At 30.7% G+C, this 23,389-nt stretch overlaps 6 protein-coding genes across 11 annotated transcripts in view; 2 read left to right on the forward strand and 4 right to left on the reverse strand.

Moving 5' to 3' along the window:
• The window catches only part of Mctp (multiple C2 domain and transmembrane region protein), a 67,520-nt gene extending 67,099 nt beyond the window's left edge, over positions 1–421 (reverse strand). For 3 of the 4 annotated variants that reach the window (XM_089221246.1, XM_089221244.1, XM_089221247.1), the window contains exon 1: positions 280–417. In XM_089221246.1, the coding sequence (XP_089077372.1) occupies positions 280–300 (21 nt within the window). In that variant the 5' untranslated portion in view covers positions 301–417. Of the gene's footprint in view, positions 1–279 lie in introns of all 4 variants that reach the window. The other variant, XM_089221245.1, reaches the window with a different exon arrangement.
• LOC107166558 (uncharacterized) lies at positions 280–11,197 on the reverse strand. 3 transcript variants are annotated; one of them, XM_089221249.1, is made up of 4 exons: positions 11,179–11,197; positions 10,074–10,526; positions 9,869–10,001; positions 280–9,078 (listed from the first exon to the last, which is right to left on the reverse strand). In XM_089221249.1, exons 2-4 carry the CDS (start codon positions 10,485–10,487, stop codon positions 8,153–8,155), a joined length of 1,473 nt encoding a protein of 490 aa, XP_089077375.1. In that variant the 5' UTR covers positions 10,488–10,526; positions 11,179–11,197; the 3' UTR covers positions 280–8,152. The 3 variants fall into 3 exon arrangements, with proteins under 3 accessions (XP_089077375.1, XP_015370766.2, XP_015370767.2); XM_015515280.2 differs by lacking the exon at positions 11,179–11,197 and adding an exon at positions 10,994–11,172; XM_015515281.2 differs by lacking the exon at positions 11,179–11,197 and adding an exon at positions 10,775–10,890.
• A 158-nt stretch (positions 11,198–11,355) lies between these two features.
• On the forward strand, positions 11,356–12,614 carry LOC107166559 (sorting nexin-22-like). Its single transcript, XM_015515282.2, has 4 exons — positions 11,356–11,536; positions 11,602–11,908; positions 11,979–12,151; positions 12,253–12,614. Exons 2-4 carry the CDS (start codon positions 11,768–11,770, stop codon positions 12,389–12,391), a joined length of 453 nt encoding a protein of 150 aa, XP_015370768.1. The 5' UTR covers positions 11,356–11,536; positions 11,602–11,767; the 3' UTR covers positions 12,392–12,614.
• LOC107166554 (uncharacterized) lies at positions 12,609–13,104 on the reverse strand. The gene has a single exon (XM_015515277.2). The coding sequence runs from the start codon at positions 13,011–13,013 to the stop codon at positions 12,609–12,611; it is 405 nt and encodes a 134-aa protein (XP_015370763.2). The 5' UTR covers positions 13,014–13,104.
• A 5,782-nt stretch (positions 13,105–18,886) lies between these two features.
• Positions 18,887–20,602, forward strand: LOC149058173 (uncharacterized). The gene is made up of 2 exons (XM_089221251.1): positions 18,887–19,764; positions 20,267–20,602. The coding sequence occupies exons 1-2, from the start codon at positions 18,914–18,916 to the stop codon at positions 20,469–20,471; spliced, it is 1,056 nt and encodes a 351-aa protein (XP_089077377.1). The 5' UTR covers positions 18,887–18,913; the 3' UTR covers positions 20,472–20,602.
• Positions 20,603–21,402: 800 nt separating this feature from the next.
• Positions 21,403–23,129, reverse strand: LOC149058174 (uncharacterized). Its single transcript, XM_089221250.1, has 2 exons — positions 22,241–23,129; positions 21,403–21,738 (listed from the first exon to the last, which is right to left on the reverse strand). Exons 1-2 carry the CDS (start codon positions 23,089–23,091, stop codon positions 21,534–21,536), a joined length of 1,056 nt encoding a protein of 351 aa, XP_089077376.1. The 5' UTR covers positions 23,092–23,129; the 3' UTR covers positions 21,403–21,533.
• Positions 23,130–23,389: the final 260 nt, after the last annotated feature.

Here is a 23,389-nt window from a genome sequence, read left to right on the forward strand (position 1 = left end):
TTAAGTATAAAAAACCTAATATATGTATAAACTAATGATCATCAAACAATTTTACATGAAGCATATAAAATATAAAATTCTAAGCAAAGAATTACAAAATTAATTGTGTACATTAGGTAAAACGAACTGCTTATATTATTTTTGCGTATAGGTTATTCGTTTACACAATTGCACCTCTTCGGTGCAGTATAGATGGTAAGTACTAGGTATACCTATGTAAATGTATACCTAACGATGTAATGATAAATTTTAATAATAGGTAATAAATTGAATATTTACCATCGACTGAGACGTTCTCATCGCGTCCGTCGGGTTGTACGATGTTCGATGTCATTTATTAGAACGAGCTCCGTCGACCGGCTCGTTTCACGCGGACCATAAACGATCGTGCAGCTGACGTAAAACGGTCGTCGTAAATCAGAGTAATAATTACTAACCGGAAGTAATTGAAATGTAAAAAAAAAAATAAACAATAATAACGGATCCGGACGCGGCCCCGGGTCTTTGTCGGTGATCAGTGCGCGCGAATCCCTATCACGGCCGGCCCCGACGCGCGTTTGGGTGCGTGTGGTCGCGTGCACACCGGTACTACGACTGGTGTCGACTACGAACTACCACTCGCGGGCTCAGGCGGCCGTGGCGGCGTCTCGGTCTAGGCCACCGACGCCGCCGCCGTTGTCCGCCGTAGACCGTACGCGCGCCATCACACATCCACACACACGCCAGCGCCGCCGTCACCGTCCGACCGTCGAAAACCGAAAAAATCGATCCGACGTCGTAGTCGTTGCTTGTCGCGGTCGCAGTCGTCGTCGCCGCAATCGTCATCGGCAATATTAACATAGATAACCGCGTGTATCCAACCCTGGTACGATGTTACAACAACAACTATTATAATATATTATGAATAAAAGGTCCATCTATGTGGGTACCTATACTACATTGGGCGATTTTCGATATCTTATGTTTAGCGAGGGGGGCGATAAATATTTACCTAGGGTATCCGCTGTAAGCTCGCAGGTTGATCCACACGAGGTGTTGGTTCCGTATTTATGGACATTATTTTTAGAAATTTTTCCTCTCGAATCTCGTTTAAATCTCGCAGTTGAGTAATCCGGTAGCGATGCTATTGTATAATATACAATGCATATCATTTTTAGCAGAACTCGATAAGTGGATTCGATTGTCTTCATTTTCTACCAAAATAACCCAATTTTATGCCGACTTAATCGACTGTCCTTTAGTCATCAGATCTTCTGAAAACATATTTGAATTATCCGTGGTGTTAACCTGAAAACAAATTTTCCACTTTTTTTAAATTTAATTCTTCAAAATTAAAATAGTTTTTAAATGTGAATAATGTAGAAGTGTAAAAATTAATTTAAAATGCAAGGAAGTTGTTTTCAAGAAATTCCATGAATTCAAATATGTTTTCAGATATTTTATCGTATAAAAGTTCATACTTTTGACCAAAAAATAAACAAAATAATTAATAATCGTGTAGGTAGTACGTTATTGACATGACGATGACGTGCGTGCGCACGTGTGGAAGCGCTTCACCATATTTTCTTTTACCTACAATCATACACAATAACGATCACATTCTACGCCACATTTTATACCTGACCCAAATACACATAGAAAATTACCTATATTGAATTTCATGAAAAAAGTAAAAACGGTCGGGATATCGATAACCCTTAGTTAGGACGTCGAGTTCACTGCTCTAAGTACGTCGTCCGTCGTCTCTAATAGTAGTTGGCATCGGCTCAAATCAGGAAATTTACCGGTTTAGATCACTGCTAGTTAATGATACTATGATTATACAATGGGCAATCAAAATGGTACGATTAAAGGCACACGACACAGTTGCGCATACAGGGTTACTCTTGGTAAATAGAATATCGTTTTTCGAATAATGGTCCGTATACTCCCCTTGGAGTCAGCTAGTATACCCTAGCCACGAGGGGTGCTTGAACTCGTCCAAAGATATATTTTATTTTAACCTATTTAATAGAATGTATCGTATATTCGTATAGGTAGTTTTAACAAAATTCATACTCTAAATAAATGCTGAACATTTTTTTACCATCATTACTATAACGTAGTTCAGAACATTTTAACAAGCACATGAAAACTAACGACCTGTCCATAATTATTTAGTTATCATTAAAAATATTATTTGCGGACACTTGAAACGTTATTATATTTTATAACATACAATTAAATTAACAAAACACTCCAATCAACGTTAGGTTATAAACCTATTCGCACCATTTTACGGAAATCTGTATTAATTAAGGAGTTAACAACAATAATACCTAATACTTGTATGATACATAGGTATACATGCTATTATAGTGGTTGTTTATTATTAGTTAATAATATGTTTTAGACAAAAATCAATTTTCATATTTTAATACAAGAGTCCTCAGAAGTTAGAAGTAGTTTATTCTAATATTGAATTACGACGAAATTATAGATATTTAAACGAATAATAAAATTTTTAATTATTTTGTTGGACAAAATATTGTTTCAACAAAATTTCATGTGCATTTTTCGAAAACTTCGGATATCATTATGGGCCCCCTTAAAAAACTTATTCGGGTGCCTTTGGTGTACCAGTCTTACACATTTTGCATCAGACCGTATCGTTTTCTCTAGAAATTTCTATTATGCGTGCCGTAAATCACGAGACACGATTTAAATAAAATTTATGTTACTAGTCCTAAAAACTCATCTGGCAACTAGGTAGGTATATCAGTGGCCTCATGCTCTCATCTGAAGATAGTACCTTAACACGGGCTAAAAATTTTTTATAGCATCGAAATCTATAGCGCACAGGTCGAAAAATTAAAATACCTACTTCGGTATTAGATGACGTTGTCGTTATCACACTTGGACGCCTTTATTTATTTATTCTGTTTTACTCAAAATTATTTAAACAATAACGCATCATCTTTATGATAATCAGAGTAACTTGAATTACAATTTTTTTTACAGTGGAAAAATGAGGATAACATGAATCAAGAAATCATCAGGATATCAAGATGTATAATAAATATTGTTTAATGTTTGCTATTATTATGTTGAAAAATAAAACGGGAGTTAAGTTACGATCTTCTAGTCTTCTACCCCTCGACTAATTGGCTAATTGTAAATCTAGATGTACTTAAGGTACCTGTACCAATATGTGTACAACAGTAAACATAGTAATTATGTTTTTTAGAGTTGTAAAATTAGTGAATAATTATTAAGTTTAGTAATACCAACTATTATTATAGAATGCATAAATAACTTGAAATCTAAAATCTATAAAACATAAATACTTTAATTACTAATAAGTAATAATTATTAAAGTAATTACATAAAATACACACGAATAAAATAGAATAGAATTATTGCCTAAAAAAATAAATAAGTTGTAGTATACAATAGGTAAATTCGGGATTATAAAACTGGTATCTTTTCCCAAATGTCAATGCGACAACTGCCCCGTCGCTGATCACGATCTGATCAAAATAATAACGCTCATAAATTTATTATTTTAAACTCGAATATGCTGTACGTATTACGATAGAATCTCACCAATGAAAGCGAAATTGTGCAATTTAAATAAACTGGTTGACCGAAGGATTGGCGATTGAATAATATATTATAGATGTCAGTATTACAGTATGTACATATATTGTATAGGCCTATATAGCCTATATAGATATTACTATATTAGCATATTTTCTAGTTTTAAAAATCTGTGATACATAATTCAGCTTCATAAATTCAAGAATTCTATAGGTAATAAAATACTGTTTATAAGTTTATAACAAATTTACCTAAATAATTGTTTTTGCAATTCCTGGAAATGTACTACAAAGTACGATTTCTTAGATCTCACAATATGTAGAAACACTTCCCATATAAATTCGCAAATCTGAAAAACAACAAGGTATAGGAACATTGGTAAAATTGTGACACTGGCATAAGAAGAGGAAGTGGGATACCAACCACTTTTATAATATCTTACAAGGTCCATAGCATAACATTTTCATTTTTCAAATGTAACCACAGCCGTTGAATCCTGAACATCTTAACGCCACACGACTTACACCAACAACGTAGGACTTAAATTTATAGGAGACGACAATTTATACAAAACCATATAACAAAAAAACCTATTAATTATTTTGTTTTGTTGTTTTTCTTCTCTCTCTTTTGCATGTATGTTTATTTCTATATTCTATTTATTAATCATGAATTATGATTGTTACTTATTTTATTTATGCACTCTCAGAGAAAAAAAACTGTAGGCCCATAATGAATTAATCAGTTAATAAGTCACCTAATGCGGGCCAATAACCTATGCAGTCGAGGCCTGGTTCTTTATAATAAAAAAATTTTATATTTACTTTTGAAAATTTACGAATAGTTTTGGATTAAAAACATTTCATTACCTGAAATACTGGTAAAGGCACATGTCTGTAATGCTACTAATATAAATAATATTATTTTATAATGATACCTATAGGTAATATCGTATTAGTTACCTACTTACGATCTTGCTCAGTAGTGAATTTCATGTTCCTGGTTCTTCTTTCAAATAATAAATGTTTATTCCTTCTGTGTTTTTTACTATATACCTACAATAATTCCATAATACTAATACGAATTCTACTTTAGATATTCAATCAGTAAAATACGAAGTGTTAGAATTTTGAACTCAACTCAAATCGGTCAAATTTTGAGTTGTGTCGTTCTTCTTCTGGATGTGCGATATAATAAGGTACTAAGGTACCTACCTACAATAATAATATCCGCCAATCATCGGTTATAAAGTTAGTCTTTGTGTCTTTGTACTGGCTAGGTAAGTGGCTTGGTGGTAGTGACTATTGCTATTTCCTATTTAGTGTTTCTTACAATCTTACTTGAATTAACGGGGTAGTTTTACAAAGTTATAAATCTAATCTTCATTAACGAGATTGAAGATTTATGTAAAACTGTGTAAATATCTAAAAATCACAGCGTACAACAGTCAGTAGATATAATATAATATAGGTACGTCAATAATCAGCAATACTAAAAATTGCAGTACATTGAATGTAATAATGAATGTATACGCATTAAATAAATATTAAATTATAAATGGTAATAATGTGTTTTATTTCAGAGACATGGTCCTCAGTTGGTTGGTCCAATCAGAAAGATTGAGATCTCAATAGAATTTATAAAATTAGATGCATGGCTTGAATAAATGCCTCCATAGGAGTACTTAGGTCAATTTTATTAATATTTTATAAAACATAATTTTTATTTTGCACTTTATATATGTATAGGTTGATACCAAATTTCAATCATCCACAATCACAAACCATATATGTTTTGTATAACTATTATATTTTTTCACTTAATTTCGCTTACATAATAAAACAATTAACTCCTTGATAAAAGTCAATTTTTATAAAATTTGTCGACTTTAATCTTAACATATATTGTTTTTTGGTTAGAAAATTAAAATCGTTCACTTATCAAAATGAGTATTGTTTAATAGATTGTTCATTGAATTTATAAATTATACATAATTATATATCTACAATTTATCATTTTAAATTAACAATAGAAGTCTTTTGCACACTCATTTTGATAAGCTATTTAAATAACTATAGGTATACAATAGTTTAAAAATAATATAATAATTATTATATACAGGTAGCATACAAGCTCTCAGCAGAAATAAGGTTGACGCCATTGGAAACCTCTAACTATAATTAATATATACTTGCATTGATTTTAGAATAGACTATTCTATAATCAATGATACTAGTCTTAACTAAAGAATACAGATCTTACAAAATAAAGTTATTTTTATAAGAAATAAAATGATACGTTTAAAAATGTATGTTAAAAGAACCTTGTTTATCAATTTACTAACATTTTATTTTAAAGTCTAACCCAATACAGTAATAATTCACATTTGTTAAGGTGTTGAACAATATTTGAAGTCTTTATTTGTACATGTGTTTAATATACGCTATTTTCAAAAAATAATATTTTATTTTAACAGAATTTCAGATTTTAGTTTCTCAGCAAAGCAAGGTGGATTTTACAGATGGTACTTTTCTTTTGCTATTTTTTTTCTTTTAATACCCAATATATTTATGAAATATTATAATAAAACATTATAGAACAATAAATGTCATAAGTTTATGGGTTTTAATAGTGTATGAACACCAGAAATTAAATTTATTTTTATGAGATCATGTTATAAATTTGACAGTGAAGATTTGAATAATAACTCAAACGACCATGGTCATTAAGTATATAATATTGTAACATTATATATAAATAAAAATTTAACAACATACAAAGATATATTGTTTCATACTTAGCTCTTGAATAGAAAAAAAAAATGTTATAAACAATTGAGTTATCAATTACCTACCTACGAAATTTTGAGAGCTTATAAATCACATTTAAGGATGATATTTTGAAAAAATAAATGGTGCATTCCAATGCAAAACATAAAACTATAAAATTTATTTTTCAAAACGAATTTGATCAAATTAAAACAGAAGTGGCTAATGGCTATTTCCACATTTGACACACCTATATTTTTATGTCCTATACTGTGATTGGTCCAAATATTGATGAACATATTATATAACATATTATATTACTTAACCATTTGAATCAAACATTGTTTTTTATATCACTATTATAACTTAAAAGCATAAAATATAAATCATAAAAACTATAATATAGAAATATATTATTCTGTATAGTCGTAAATCATAATCAACATATTATTATAACCTTAATAACAACCTAAATTTAAATTTTTAGATACTAACATAATACTAACATAATACATACATATTTAATTAATCAATCATAGAATAGACTACAATTATTTCAAAACCAAATTATTTTTTGAATATTATCATCTATTACAGCATAATCAGTTGTTTAATAAATCTTTGTAACTTAAAGAACAAATCCAAGTTAAAATTAATTTGTTTTTCGTTTTCAAATGAATTAATTTACTGCCTTAAATATACTAAACTATAAATACATTTCCTTTTTTTGATATCACTTCATTAGATTGAATAGCATATTCTGCTATTACTAAACTGAGACAAAAGTAAGGTTATAAATACTCGAATACTTATGAAAAGTAGTATTAGGAATGTGTATTCTCAAATACTTCATAAAAATAGTATTCAGAATAAAATATTTCAAATACTTTTAAATCACTTTTTAGCATTTATTTTAAATACAAAACAAATGCTACTTTTCTTCCAAAAAAATTGAAATTAGCACCAACACACATAATTTAATAATTCTAAAATTTAAGTTGTTGATACGAAATTTTAAATTTTAAAATATTTCCATAAAATCAAGGAAAATCATTATCATTATTGTAAATATTAAAAATATTTTTTTTAAAGGTAAGAATTAATACTTTAAAAAACTATTATAACATTCAAATATATTAGAATACATTGTAGAGGAAAAAATAATTTTTACAACCATAATTGTTTTATCTGCGGTTAGATTAGGTTAAATTAATTTATTAGTTATTAATAATTTACTTTAAATTTAAATTAAGACAGTAATCAAATCAAGCATCAATTATGATAAGATAATAATATGGTTTTCATGAATAATATTTGAACCATGGTTTTAGATTTGGACTAATCACAGCACAAGACATGAAAAGATACTCATTGGTATCTAAAATGGCTACTTCTAATCAAAACAGAGGAATTAAAAATATACTTAATATTTCATTAAAATATTAAAACTAACCAAATAATATATGCTAATATTAAACATTTTTATAAGTAGTTATTGTTATGAACATATTATTGGCATATGAAATTATTATAAATCTTTGATTTGAAAATGTTGACATTGGTCCGAAAAAGGTTTGTTATTTAAAGGTTCTATTTTATTTTATTACATGTAAATAAAAATATCTTTCATGTCAAATCAAATTTGCAATATATTATGCATAAGACATCAAGTAGCCTAGAAAGTAAATCTAAGTTTAACACCCTAATATTGGTGATACCTTGTAAAATAATATTTTTGCATTATAAATAATTTGTTTTATCATTAATAAACATCACAAAATACAATTTTGTGACATTGGAATACTTCAAATATTCAGAAATGGAAACTGATGTGGAACAACATAATCAGATAGATATTGCTGTGAAGAATTAGGAGACAAATCCACACCATCATTTAAGCTGCATACTAGAGATGTTTCAATAGGAGGATGAATTCCAGGAAAACATGAATTTTCTTCACATTCTATCTTGTAATTTGATGCTGAGGCTACTTGAAGAACACTCTCTGCTATGTCAACACTACTTAAATCTAAGTTATCAGAATACGCCATCAATGAATATGATACAGTATCTTCTAGTCGAGGGTGGTTGATATTTTTTTGTTTCAATCTTTGTGTTTCTTTTTCTTCATTCATGACTGCCATTGGAGATGAACGGCTATTATCTTCCACAAAGCGTTTTACTTTAATAGTTTCAGTATACACTTGATTATGGATATTAACTTGGTGACGTCGTAAATTGGATGCAAATTTGAACATACGCTTACAATGGCACACATATTTTTTGGTCTCAGAATGATTTTCCATATGTCTTATTAATATTGATTTTAATTTAAAATTATCACCACATACATTGCAAACAAAATTTTTTTCTTCATTATGTATAGCAATTTGATGATCTTGTAATGCATGTTTTCGATAAAAACATGCACCACAATGTTCACAAACATAGTTTCTAACTTGCATATGAGAATCTTTGTGCCTTTTATAATTGTTTCCATACTGAAAACTCCGTCCACACAAATTACAAATATAATTATTGTGTTGTCTAAAATGTACTTGTTTCATGTGTGATGATAAATTAAATTTATAATAAAATATCTTTGGACAATGAGCACAATAAAATGGATTATCGACTTTATTACCTGAATGAATTACTGTTTTCATATGCCGCTTATAATACTTTTTTTTCTCAAATGACTTTTTGCACTCAATGCATTCATATACAACACCTTAAATTAAATAAATTAAATTAGACAAATTAATTTAAAATTAAAATAATTAAGTTAAGTAAGTTTTGAATATTTAGAACCAATTAAAAACATGATAAAACATATATCAAATAGACCTTTGTATAAATAAAATACATTTGTTAATTGGATGGTAGCACATTATTTTCTTATTTTTAACCCATGAGCAACATTACAGAAATGCTCTCAGTAAAATCAATCTTGTATGTTGTATTGTTAAGTACTTATGAGATTAAATTCCAAAATTCTGACCTATCATTAAATTTAAAGTCAATAATATAATCTATATTAGTAAATTGGCTGTATTATGATATTTCAGTTTTTCTGTGATGTATGATCATTTTTAATGACTTACATTAAAAATGAAATTTTGTAAGTAAAAGGCTATTGACAAACACAGATTATATAAACTAAAGAATATAATCTTAACTTTGAGTTTGATAATAGGTCAACTCACTAATAATAAAGCTAGGATTACTTCTGTAGAATTTAAATTTGCCATGTTGTTCATGGGTGAAAGAGAGAAAACAAAACAGTGTGCTATTATTATTTTGAAATATATGATCGAATTATAAATTTTTATCTGGGTATGACTTTAAATTTTCAATCATTATGAACAAATAACACAATCAAGAAATATGCAAAAAAAGAATACAGAACATAATTTGTTGCTTAAGCTTCAATAAAATTTTATTAACATTATTGTTCAGTAAGTAGATACTTCAGTAAGATATATAAAAACATTATTAGAAAAAGTAAATTTTAGGTATACCTGTAGTTGATTGTTTATTTTTTGAACAGTTATCGACCGGTGGTATTGAAACACATGATTTCAAATGTTTGTTCAATTTCTTAGAATTTGCAAATTGAGCATTGCAATTGAAACAACAGTATGCATCGTGCCTCTATAAATGGTTGTGGTATAATAATTAATTAAATTCAACAACATAAAAATGTTCAGAGATGGAAAATCTTACTTGTAAATGCAATTTATATTGTTGGTTTCGGGTGAATACTTCTCCACACTTATGGCATATGAAACCATCGCCGTGCTTAACTGTTTTTATATGATCAGCAAGTTCTTGTTTGCTGTCAAATGGCTGTCCGCAATCAAGACATATAGTGCCCGTGTTTTTGTGCACGGTCTTGTAATGCAAGTGCAATGAACGTTTTTGAACAAACGTTTTCATACAGTACTTACAATTCAACACAATTGGTTCCAATTTGGATCCATGGACAGTAGACATGTGGGTAACCAACATCTTGCGGCTGTTGCAAGATGATCCGCATACACGACAGATGTTGCGCAAATGACCATCAACGTGCAGATCATAGTGTCGACGGTTTGTGAATGTTTTCTCACAATGATCACAGCTGTAATTCTCGGGCATCGTTCTGGCGCACAAGTCAGAATATTGACTTTTTAATAACTAAAATCATTAATCATTCAAATATTAGTATAGTAAAAAACGAACACCTACGGTTGATTTATAATATGTATGTACAATATGGAAAATATTGAATACATTAATTTACTGTCAAATTGGAAAAAAATAATATTGTTGTAATACTAATATATACATAGTGTTATCACTTATTATAGAAGGCAAATATGAAAATAATTTAAAATTGCAATATTTTTATTAATACTACAGTAAAATAAACATTCAATGCTAACTTGAGTGCCCACTTTGAGAAATATGTTTGTGTATGGCAAAAATACAATTACAGAATAGACTAAAAATTAAAACATACTGAATTGCGCCAATTCAATAATAATAAAAATCAATATTGTGATTTGTGATAGTAGCATTACTACTGCATTAGTAGCTATAATAAAAGTATACCATTAATGTATGTGTAATATACTAAATACTGAGTATATTAATTAAATTACCGATATCTTAAATGTTTAACATAATACAATATCGTTTATTGTTTTCAGTTTTGCATAATAAATTCAATTTTTTGGTATTATCCACAATTCACACTATAATTAACATTATATAAAAAAATACTAAATAGACACATATTACTATATTACAATATTATCCAAAAGAAAAAAAATTTATATTTTATTACTTTTATAATTTATTTTGTGATATGAATATGGGTATATTGTGTGCTCTGAATAAAAAACCTTATATCACATGATCTAAAAAAACACATACCGTGATAATAGTGGGCTATTATTATTATCAGAAAATAATTATTCTGTGGACTGTGATAATAATAATAATAATAGTATTATCTGAATCATAATAAAATATAAATAATAATAATAATAACAATAGAAATACCAAATACGAAATAATCGTACCTAATGACTAATACCAATACTTTTGAAAGTTGATGGAGTCTCGACTCGTGATTCATTGATTCAGTATTCACGAACATTCGTTTATTTTGTGTAATTTATCAATGTTAAATTATTAGAGAGGTAAGGTATCCATTACATTTTATTATTTATTTTGAATAAATAATATTATAGTACATTTTATTTAGGTACCAAGTTTTTAGATCGTTATTGTAATGTGTCGCACCAACTTGGTCTGCAGTTTCGGTCAGTGACGAACCAGACCGGCTCGAGTAGCAGAGTTGGTCTACAACGCTAGCCGTCGTGTGTCAGTTAGAGTTACACGTGCATTCGGCAAATCATGGCCACGTAAACATGACAGAAATCACCATTCCTAAGTACGGGCTGGTGCACGACGTTAAGCCGCACTATGTGTACACAATCAAAGTGCTGTCAGCTGGCATCCAGGAGTGTGTGGAAAGACGGTACAGTGCTTTTCATGCATTTCACAGAGAGGTATACATGCTACCCGACACTGCCCGTCATCATATAGTCACTACATTGAGTGGTTTTTTTTTTTTTACAGCTTAGGAAATCTATATCCACACCACCATTTCCATCAAAACGCATACGATGCTCACAGCCAAAAGTTCTTGAACAAAGAAGGGCTGGTTTGGAGAGGTATCTACAGACAGTTTTCAAAATCGAAGGTGGATATAAACAGGTCATGGAATTCCTTGGACTAGAGTATCAACCAAGGTATACTTTTTAGCTTTGTTGCCTATATTCTAAGAACTTAAATATCTAATTAGGTACCAACATTCTTACTGTAGTTAAACACATAACATTTTAATGTTTAGCCATAAAATAGATGTCAAATATCAGCGTCCGGTGTTTCATATGATAAGTGAACATATTCCATCAAGAAACCGACAAGAAAAACGTTTATGTTTACCAGACATAATCACAGATGGTGTTCTTAAAGCTCTGTATGGTTAGTAACTTTTGAGAAATAGTCATACATTTAGGTACCTTCACTTTTTGTGCTTGGTTTTTTTTAAACATTATTCAAATAGATTAAGATTTATAATCAAATTTATTTTTAGTATTTTTATTATATTATACTCAGTCATGTAACATTGTTTATTTTAGAAAAAAAAAATGACCATAATTATTATTTTAATAAAATATATACACAAATAATAAACAAATTATATTATAACACTTTTTTAGCTCTTTCTATGATCCTCATAAACTCAGTTAAGTTCACTTGTCCATCCCCATCTTCATCTGCAGCATTTAACATATTGATTATATCCTCATCAGATACTTGTTCCCCTAGTAATATGGCAAGATTCTTTAAATTGTTAAAATCTATTTTTCCTGTGTCATCTTCATCAATCAATCGAAAAGCTTTAATCATATCAATCTTAACATCTCTTTTTGGCAATACTTTACTCATTTCTTTAATAAATATTTCCTTTTTTATTAAACCTTTTTGGTCTTTCTCCATTCTAGATAATAATTGTATATATTGATCTCGAGGCAGTTCTAATCCTAATGCTTTTAATGCAAATTTAAAATCTCTTGTGCTAATTGTCATTTGCCCACTTGTGTCCATCAAGTCAAATACTTCATTAATTTCAATGTCCTAAAAATAATAATAAGAAAACATTTAACCCAATTAATATCAATAAAATTTAAAGTCTTAAACCTGGTTATCCATAGTTCTCCTTTAATTTCTTATTTGTTTTACTATTTCAATCAATCGTAGATTTAGAAAATATGATTATTTATAATTGATCTTAATGAATTTTAATATTTCAAAATGTGTACATAAATTTTAAACTAATTATTTACTGTGACATTTATATTTTCCATGGTAATGATTATTTTTAATTGTATCTCAGATATACAAAAAAAAAGAATGTATGTCTGGAAACATGAAAACAATATTTTAAATGATGAAATAAACATCCTGTAAACATTTTAAGTACCTATCTACAGTTATACGCTTTTTAGTTACATAACAAAAAACTATATTGATTTTGACAAACATTGGATTCGCTTAAAAATCCCCCCTTTTTTTACCCTTAAACTCTTGGATATTGTCGATATTGACTTCTCTTAAGTACTAATTAAAGTTGATTAACCTTATCACTAGAAAAAATACTGAATTTGAAAATAAATTATTTTTTTATTGAGAATAAAGGCTTCAACAGCTAGGTCATTAGCCTATGATTGTATTTAATTTATTATTTATGGATAGTTTAGTTGTGATTGGTGATGACATGGTTATGGGGTTAGTAACTTTTACAGGATTGTATGTTTACATTTTTGTTAGTTGTACAGTTTTATCATGATGCCTATAACATTTTCTAGCCGATGTAAATGCATCTTAAGAGGCAAGCTATGGATAAAGTGTATATTATATTCTGCTAGTGCTTCTTTCATCGATGAAGGTTGTTTGAGGATATTTCTTGCATTGAAGTATAGAGGACAGTCTAAAACTATGTGTTTGATTGAGAGCGGTTGCTGCATTGGCTACAGAGTGGTTGCTTCTCATGTTTTATGATATGAATGTGGGTCAGGTTGGTATGACCAATCCTTGATCTTGTATTAATAATTTCAGAACATCTATAGCCTATAGGTATTTGGCAGAGTGTACCATTTAGTTATTTTCTTTTTTATTGATTTGAGTTTGCTTGAGCATGGGATTGCGTCCCAAGATGCTTGCCACATATATCGAAGAATTATTACAACTACTATGAACTTATCAGTTATACTCTAAGTGTATCCCTACATGAAAAAAAAAACCACAACATTGTAAAATCAATACATTGATCGCTCCCCTCGTAATCTAAAAGACTAAAAAACATTGGCTTATAGTCTAATATATTTAAAAATTTAGTTATAATTTAGTTTTATTTATTAATTAAAATTCTGTATTCATAATTTATTTTCCATTTATCAATTATATCAATATAATATGTAATTTGATCATTCAACCTTCATAAAGTATTATTGATTCTCACTACATACAAGTATAGTAGGTACCTATATAAATACAAAATATTAGCTAGTAAATTATACAGACAATAATAAATAAAAGCTTAATTCAGTTTAGACATATATACAATCAATAATAAATATAATTTACTCAATAATCAAAAGCAATATTTTAATTTACATTCTAAGTGTATTATAAATGTTTAGGAACCACCTAAATTTCCTAACCAGAAGATCAACAAGAAAACATAAGCTGATAATGGCACCAAAAATTATTATTTTTATATTATTATGACTTTTAAAAATTTACATTTAAGATAATTAGACAACATTTTAAATTCTATTTGTTTTAGATAAATTATGAAAAAATAAGGAGATATTTGAGGTAACAGAAAATATGAATGAGGTGATCCATATGTGAATTTAAAATTATTAACAAAATGTAATGAGGTAAAAATGTAAATGTATAATAATTAAATAGTTGATCCATACCCATTTGCCATGTAGATAATATTATACATTTATACAAGTACCTACTAATATAAGTTAGTTCCTGCAATATTGTAGGTATATTGAAAAACGATTAATGACTGGTTCAAGACATAAACTATATCCAGTTTTTGGTTTTATTATTCCTCCTGCATTTTGCAATGGTGCTATTATGGAATATTCATTTTTTTCTTCACTTAGTCAAACTCAAAACATCTTTAAGATACTTAATTCTAATTTACATGACTTCATTTTATCTCCAATTTAGCCATATAATTCTTAGGAAAATTATAAAAATACTATGTTGGCTAAGAATAAAAAGGTTCTATGTTTTTTTTTTCAAAATTAATTTTTAAATTATTCCTTATAAGTTATAAGTTTTCATTGGGGCATATTTTAAACTGGAAATTAGTTTTATACAATTTGTAATGAATGAGATACACAAAGAAAAAAGTTCTATGTCTTTGAAGAGACCTTAAAATCGCTTTCCTGTAAAATAAGATATTTTGACATAAATCCTTTGTACTGTCAACCTACGATTAGCTTGATCTATGAAGGCTGTAAAATTATATAAATATACAATAATAATGCTGGAATTGTTTTTATCAAAAAGTGATTTAAATATTCACAGTAACTACTACCTAATCAATAGTTACAACGTGAAATTTGTGACGCTGATTTAATCATTAATGAATATTATAATATATATAATATATAACTAGTGTATTTTGACAATTTTTACAATTGAATATTTTTTTTTGTTTTTATTTAAATATTTAATTAATTTTAAAATGTTTCAGCACATATTGTGCTATTACAACAAATTTTTTTTTTCAACTTGTGGTTATGAATTTTGAAATTAATGACAGATTATTAGTGCTAGTATACAGGGTGTCCCCCGAGGATTTACCCATTGCGATATCTTACGAAATAATGAAGATATAAAAATTCTGGTTTTATAATAAGATTCATAGGGATATAAACTACAATTACTTCATTTTTAAATTTATTTTAATATTTTTGTAAAAAACTAGACGGTAGTATCCAGTAATTTTAATAATATATTAGATTCATTGTACAGTAAAAAATATTATAATTGTTCCCCAGCCTCCTTATATATATTTTTTTTTTTTGAATTTACGGTTAAACCAGTATCGCACAAATTCTAAAATTAGTCACACTAATTCACACTAAAGTTTAGCAAAAAAAAAAAAATTCAAAAATCATACTTGAGGGCTGGCGAAATGTACGTTTATAATTGTATTAAAGTTTTAAATCCTGCAAGTATTATACCAGGTGATTCTTTTATCATTGAACACACATTGTTTCAAAACTTATTATTGTTTAGAAAATATTATTTTACTTAGTTTCAAGTTGTTCAAAAACCAACGTTTTTATAAAAAAAATTATCTTAAAATATTTTTTATCCTATAATTTTTCAAGTGTTTTACTTTGCTAAATGACAACATAGAGTTTTAATCTCATATTCTAAAACAGAATATTTTTCTAAGTATTTTGATTCATAAAAATCGAATTTAGGACGAGTAGTTTATAAGTTATAAGTATTTAAAGTTTAGACAAGCGGAGTAGTGGACAAACATTTTGCTGGATAAACTACTCGTCCTAAATTCAATTTTTATGAATCAAAATTTTTATGAATCAAAATACTTAGAAAAATATTCTGCATTGGAATATGAAATTAAAACTTTATGTTGTCATTCAAAAAAGTAAAAAAATGATAAGGATAAAAAATATTTTCAAAAACATTATTAATTTTTGAAATAATGATTGTTCAATGATAAAAGCCATATATATTATAACATAGGTATTATTAATTTATAAATAATTTAATATTATCGCCGAACGGATATGTGGAGGTACCTAAATAAAATTACAGTCAGCACGGTGCAATGGCACATTCTATATTTTTACGTATGCGATTTGATAAAAAATTCAGAAAGAACAAAATACATTTATTTAACGAAGTTTGACTAATAACACTTACAAATCGAATATTTAATAATCAACGATTATTAAAAATTCTCAAAATGTCATAGGTTTTGATACGATTGAAACTGTTAAAAATCAAAATTGATCTAATGGAAATATTTGAAATGTCTGAAGTAGACATCTGAGCACATTTTGATTAAAAAAATCATGGTGTGTGCAAAAATGTTATATAATTAAGTAAATTGTGTAGAACAAAACTTGAATTGCAGTCAATTTAATAACAGTAGTATAATAAATTAGGTTATTACTTCAAAATAAAATAATATGAACACTGCAAAATAATATAGTTTTCAATGTAAATACGAGTACAACCCAATATAATTTAAATGCAGTTGTCACCCAACGGCCTATGTTACCGAGGATATATTTCGTGTAAAACACAAAAATAATTTATAAAAATGTAAAAATTACGCAACAAGGCGACACCAGTGAATTTCCTTCGAGATCAAAATCCATTATTAGGTATTCAAAAAAACAATTAAGGGCCACCCGACGAAGGATTAATAATGACCTATACTTTAAGACGAACAAAAGCTACCACATTAAACATAAAATCTTATTAAAATCGGTTGAGTAGGTAGTTTCATTAGCATTGGTATTTTTTTATTATATCATGTTATCTGACTTAAATGAAAATATAAACAGCATAATACTTATAAATACATCACTAGGTACCCAAAAATATATTATCTGCGTAACAATTAAAATATTCATTTGACAATTTAACGCCTGCACGGGCCGTTACGTTATTTCTATAGTACCTATATTGTTATACACAAAATATAGTGAACGAGTTAATTATTATTGCTTATTGAAAACTACAATTGTCTGAGTTTCAAGATGAAGACAAAATCATTTATAGCACTAGGAGCAATAGCCGGTATAGGATTGGTATGGATGAGCAGGCGATTTTTGTACAAAAAAGCAAGAGGACTTTTAAAGGTACACATAATTATGACGAATATGTCAGCATAATCAAAAAGATAAATTTATTTTTTACAAACGTAGAAGTTAAATGCATTTATACACGAAATTAGGTTTTATAAAATATTGTGACTTGAACCTTTAGAACGATCAAGATCTAGTAAATGCACAGAGTACTTCGGCTGCGCCACTAACGATAGACTACGTCCGCGACATTCCAACGACTGATAGAGTAAAATTAATATGACTTAAATGTATACGCAATTAGGTAGGTATTATAAAATATTGTGACTTAAACCTTTAGATTCTAAAATTTTGCCATAATATATTTATGATGTTTATTAATTAATCTAACACACAATAACGGCTCCACGTGGAGCAATTAATTTTACATGGCCGCCCGTTTATGACGTCATCGCGCGAAGAAAAGAACTGGGTGCTTGCTCAAATTATTCTATAATTTCGACCACGACGACGACGACGACGACATACGCGGGTCCCCTCCTCTCTGTGCCTTTACTTTTGCCGCGAATGTACAGCGGCCGCCCCTATGGGGCCATATGGCCGATGCTTAGTACGTTAATGCGGCAAAAGTAATGGCACAGAGAGGAGGGGACCCGCGTATGTCGTCGTCGTCGTCGTCGTGGTCGAAATTATAGAATAATTTGAGCAAGCACCCAGTTCTTTTCTTCGCGCGATGACGTCATAAACGGGCGGCCATGTAAAATTAATTGCTCCACGTGGAGCCGTTATTGTGTGTTAGATTAATTAATAAACATCATAAATATATTATGATAAAAACATATCATAAAAATATCATTTTAAATCGACACTATTGACCTTGCATTAAATTGCAATATTATGCGTTTATAAAAAACATGATACGCTGGTCTTAGAATTGCATACGATACGGTGATAAAAATACGTATATTATGCATTTTATCTAATTTTTTTTATAAGTATTCTACTTAAATGAATTACTCGCGTCCGGTATGAACAGTAAAAACGCATATAAAATAGCGTAATGTTCAATGCATCTTCAGTACAACGTTGACACACTATACAGACCTACCCAGGCTGACTGTAAGTATGTTGGACGGAGACAACCCCGAATGTTCGGCAATGGAATCTACATGCAAGAAGAGGAAGGTGGAGAAACCTGTTGTACCGACGAAGAAGACCAAGACGACGTCAACATCGTTGACCAACATCCCACTATTACAGATTCGGACAGCCATGGAGACAGAGAAGTTGAGTGTGGACAATTTGGTTCACGTCACTCAACTTTTGACGGATTTCAAACTGAATGTGGGCACGCAATATCACATTTCAGTTTGGATAGTTTTGATATCGCTATGGCACCCAGAACATTTTGCAACAATGATGAACCCGAAGAAATGGATGACTACGAACCTGGCACGCGACGAGAGACTGGAGGAATGCAATATGGAGGATATTCCTATGAGGGAGAGAATCAAGGCCATGTTGCTCGTGGCTCGCCCATTTATGAGCACTTGCTTCGAAGAGTTGTCGATCGACTTTGTGACATCGATTTTCGAGGCAATGATCGATACATCAGCGACGTTATTGTCCCCCGTGGACCTGACAGAGTTGATGAAGTTGCTAAAGAGCTACAAACTATGTTGCGACAGTTCCCTCCAAAGCTCCCAGTCATCGTCACAGCCCATGGCGACCATGTCCATTGCGTCCACGTCTGCCGACAGTCAAACTCGGCTTGTCGGTGTATATGGTTGCAACGATCCGTCCTCTATCGCCAACATGGACGACGACGCCTTCGAAGACGCGTTTGGGCGATACGCCTCACGTCGTCGGACTGGGAAAGCATCCTGCGATATTTTTCTACAGACGGCCGGGAACCCAAACAAATTGACGGCGTCGGTTCCTATGGAGGATTACGTGATGGACGCAATTTTATACAAGTATGTGGTAAAAAGTTATTTGCAATATGTTCATCATTCGTATCTAAAAGAAGTGTTCATGTCGACTATGGTTAAAAAATATGGGTCATCGTATTGCTTTAATGCCAATCATTTAAAAGAATATACATTTAGGACCACAGAAATTGACATTTTGTATAACAGACATTTGCCCAGTGTACGAAATTACGAAAATAAATTTCAAATTTTTCAAAATAATAAAAACTATTACGAACTGTTTGAAGCAACTCCTTTTTATATTCATTTCAATGACCTTGTTTATAGCATGTCAGATAAACTAAAAATTTACGAAGGTACTAGAAAAATACCTGCGCCGAAAAAATGTCAATTTTGTTTATACCAACACTATAGGGAAAATACACGTCATAATAGAAAATTGGTGAAATTATGCTATCCGTTATTAAACCAAGCTACTTATGACCACATATTCGACCACATGTACGATCCTAATTATATGGATAATATTGACTTTTCGTAAATTTAGGAAGTCGGATCTCGAAGGACTCAGGGACATGAAGGAAATGTGGAAATATGCGTCAATGAAATGCCGAACGACGTTCCCAGAGAACTCAGTGCATTTGCAGAACATCAAGACGGCAATGCGAACCACTCTCCCGTTGATGAAGAACTCGGATACGATGAGGGAAGTTCCAATATCAAATCAGTATGCGTGTACCCAACGTCGTTAAAAAATTTGCTGTACCAGTATCCTTGTTGTCCGCCCGACGCTTTCGCGAACATCAAAGAATTTTATTTGAATAGTCGATTAAATACTATATTAGAAGAAGACAAAAAATGTAAAGTAGCTCTTAGGAATTGGTGCGCTATTATACGGGACTGGAGTATTAATGAATTCGTTGAATATTATAACAAACCTAACGTACAACCGTATTTTAACGCGTACGCTAGAGGGCCTGGAACTGTTTATTACGATATCGATAAATCCGTTTCAATAGCTTCCGAGTTATTGATGTATCAATTTGAAAACAACGAGGGTCTTATTTGTCGATTTTTGCAAACTCTAGTCAACATATTGGATAAAAAAATTCCGAAAAGAAATAGCATGCTAATACATTCTCCTCCCAGCGCGGGCAAAAATTATTTTTTCGATGCCGTAGCCGCCTTTTTTTTGAATTACGGTATGTTCGGAACTGCCAACAAAACGAATAATTTCAGTTTTTCTGATGGTGCCGGCAAACGTCTCGTAATTTGGAACGAACCTAATTACGAGGTGTACCATTTGGAAAAAATGAAGGAATTATTACTGAAATTATTCGTTTTGTTGGCAGTTCCGAACATACCGTAATTCAAAAAAAAGGCGGCTACGGCATCGAAAAAATAATTTTTGCCCGCGCTGGGAGGAGAATGTATTAGCATGCTATTTCTTTTCGGAATTTTTTTATCCAATATGTTGACTAGAGTTTGCAAAAATCGACAAATAAGACCCTCGTTGTTTTCAAATTGATACATCAATAACTCGGAAGCTATTGAAACGGATTTATCGATATCGTAATAAACAGTTCCAGGCCCTCTAGCGTACGCGTTAAAATACGGTTGTACGTTAGGTTTGTTATAATATTCAACGAATTCATTAATACTCCAGTCCCGTATAATAGCGCACCAATTCCTAAGAGCTACTTTACATTTTTTGTCTTCTTCTAATATAGTATTTAATCGACTATTCAAATAAAATTCTTTGATGTTCGCGAAAGCGTCGGGCGGACAACAAGGATACTGGTACAGCAAATTTTTTAACGACGTTGGGTACACGCATACTGATTTGATATTGGAACTTCCCTCATCGTATCCGAGTTCTTCATCAACGGGAGAGTGGTTCGCATTGCCGTCTTGATGTTCTGCAAATGCACTGAGTTCTCTGGGAACGTCGTTCGGCATTTCATTGACGCATATTTCCACATTTCCTTCATGTCCCTGAGTCCTTCGAGATCCGACTTCCTAAATTTACGAAAAGTCAATATTATCCATATAATTAGGATCGTACATGTGGTCGAATATGTGGTCATAAGTAGCTTGGTTTAATAACGGATAGCATAATTTCACCAATTTTCTATTATGACGTGTATTTTCCCTATAGTGTTGGTATAAACAAAATTGACATTTTTTCGGCGCAGGTATTTTTCTAGTACCTTCGTAAATTTTTAGTTTATCTGACATGCTATAAACAAGGTCATTGAAATGAATATAAAAAGGAGTTGCTTCAAACAGTTCGTAATAGTTTTTATTATTTTGAAAAATTTGAAATTTATTTTCGTAATTTCGTACACTGGGCAAATGTCTGTTATACAAAATGTCAATTTCTGTGGTCCTAAATGTATATTCTTTTAAATGATTGGCATTAAAGCAATACGATGACCCATATTTTTTAACCATAGTCGACATGAACACTTCTTTTAGATACGAATGATGAACATATTGCAAATAACTTTTTACCACATACTTGTATAAAATTGCGTCCATCACGTAATCCTCCATAGGAACCGACGCCGTCAATTTGTTTGGGTTCCCGGCCGTCTGTAGAAAAATATCGCAGGATGCTTTCCCAGTCCGACGACGTGAGGCGTATCGCCCAAACGCGTCTTCGAAGGCGTCGTCGTCCATGTTGGCGATAGAGGACGGATCGTTGCAACCATATACACCGACAAGCCGAGTTTGACTGTCGGCAGACGTGGACGCAATGGACATGGTCGCCATGGGCTGTGACGATGACTGGGAGCTTTGGAGGGAACTGTCGCAACATAGTTTGTAGCTCTTTAGCAACTTCATCAACTCTGTCAGGTCCACGGGGGACAATAACGTCGCTGATGTATCGATCATTGCCTCGAAAATCGATGTCACAAAGTCGATCGACAACTCTTCGAAGCAAGTGCTCATAAATGGGCGAGCCACGAGCAACATGGCCTTGATTCTCTCCCTCATAGGAATATCCTCCATATTGCATTCCTCCAGTCTCTCGTCGCGTGCCAGGTTCGTAGTCATCCATTTCTTCGGGTTCATCATTGTTGCAAAATGTTCTGGGTGCCATAGCGATATCAAAACTATCCAAACTGAAATGTGATATTGCGTGCCCACATTCAGTTTGAAATCCGTCAGAAGTTGAGTGACGTGAACCAAATTGTCCACACTCAACTTCTCTGTCTCCATGGCTGTCCGAATCTGTAATAGTGGGATGTTGGTCAACGATGTTGACGTCGTCTTGGTCTTCTTCGTCGGTACAACAGGTTTCTCCACCTTCCTCTTCTTGCATGTAGATTCCATTGCCGAACATTCGGGGTTGTCTCCGTCCAACATACTTACAGTCAGCCTGGGTAGGTCTGTATAGTGTGTCAACGTTGTACTGAAGATGCATTGAACATTACGCTATTTTATATGCGTTTTTACTGTTCATACCGGACGCGAGTAATTCATTTAAGTAGAATACTTATAAAAAAAATTAGATAAAATGCATAATATACGTATTTTTATCACCGTATCGTATGCAATTCTAAGACCAGCGTATCATGTTTTTTATAAACGCATAATATTGCAATTTAATGCAAGGTCAATAGTGTCGATTTAAAATGATATTTTTATGATATGTTTTTATCAT

The sequence above is a fragment of the Diuraphis noxia genome, unplaced genomic scaffold (genome assembly GCF_037042655.1).
Source record: "Diuraphis noxia isolate RWA-SAM2 unplaced genomic scaffold, SU_Dnox_SAM2 contig0002, whole genome shotgun sequence".
In the NCBI taxonomy this organism is placed as follows: Eukaryota; Metazoa; Arthropoda; class Insecta; order Hemiptera; family Aphididae; genus Diuraphis; species Diuraphis noxia.

Excerpts from the sequence above, each read along its gene's own strand:
- LOC107166558 (XM_089221249.1), bottom strand. The coding sequence starts at position 10,487 with ATGCCCGAGAATTACAGCTGTGATCATTGTGAGAAAACATTCACAAAC. Across the intron at positions 10,002-10,073 it reads AATATAAATTGCATTTACAA|AGGCACGATGCATACTGTTG; the intron begins GTAAGATTTTCC and ends AACCATTTATAG. Across the intron at positions 9,079-9,868 it reads AAATAAACAATCAACTACAG|GTGTTGTATATGAATGCATT; the intron begins GTATACCTAAAA and ends ATTTAATTTAAG.
- LOC149058174 (XM_089221250.1), bottom strand. The coding sequence starts at position 23,091 with ATGTTGGACGGAGACAACCCCGAATGTTCGGCAATGGAATCTACATGC. Across the intron at positions 21,739-22,240 it reads ATGGACGCAATTTTATACAA|GAAGTCGGATCTCGAAGGAC; the intron begins GTATGTGGTAAA and ends TCGTAAATTTAG.
- LOC107166554 (XM_015515277.2), bottom strand. The coding sequence starts at position 13,013 with ATGGACACAAGTGGGCAAATGACAATTAGCACAAGAGATTTTAAATTT.
- LOC149058173 (XM_089221251.1), top strand. The coding sequence starts at position 18,914 with ATGTTGGACGGAGACAACCCCGAATGTTCGGCAATGGAATCTACATGC. Across the intron at positions 19,765-20,266 it reads ATGGACGCAATTTTATACAA|GAAGTCGGATCTCGAAGGAC; the intron begins GTATGTGGTAAA and ends TCGTAAATTTAG.
- LOC107166559 (XM_015515282.2), top strand. The coding sequence starts at position 11,768 with ATGACAGAAATCACCATTCCTAAGTACGGGCTGGTGCACGACGTTAAG. Across the intron at positions 11,909-11,978 it reads TTCATGCATTTCACAGAGAG|CTTAGGAAATCTATATCCAC; the intron begins GTATACATGCTA and ends TTTTTTTTACAG. Across the intron at positions 12,152-12,252 it reads GGACTAGAGTATCAACCAAG|CCATAAAATAGATGTCAAAT; the intron begins GTATACTTTTTA and ends TTTAATGTTTAG.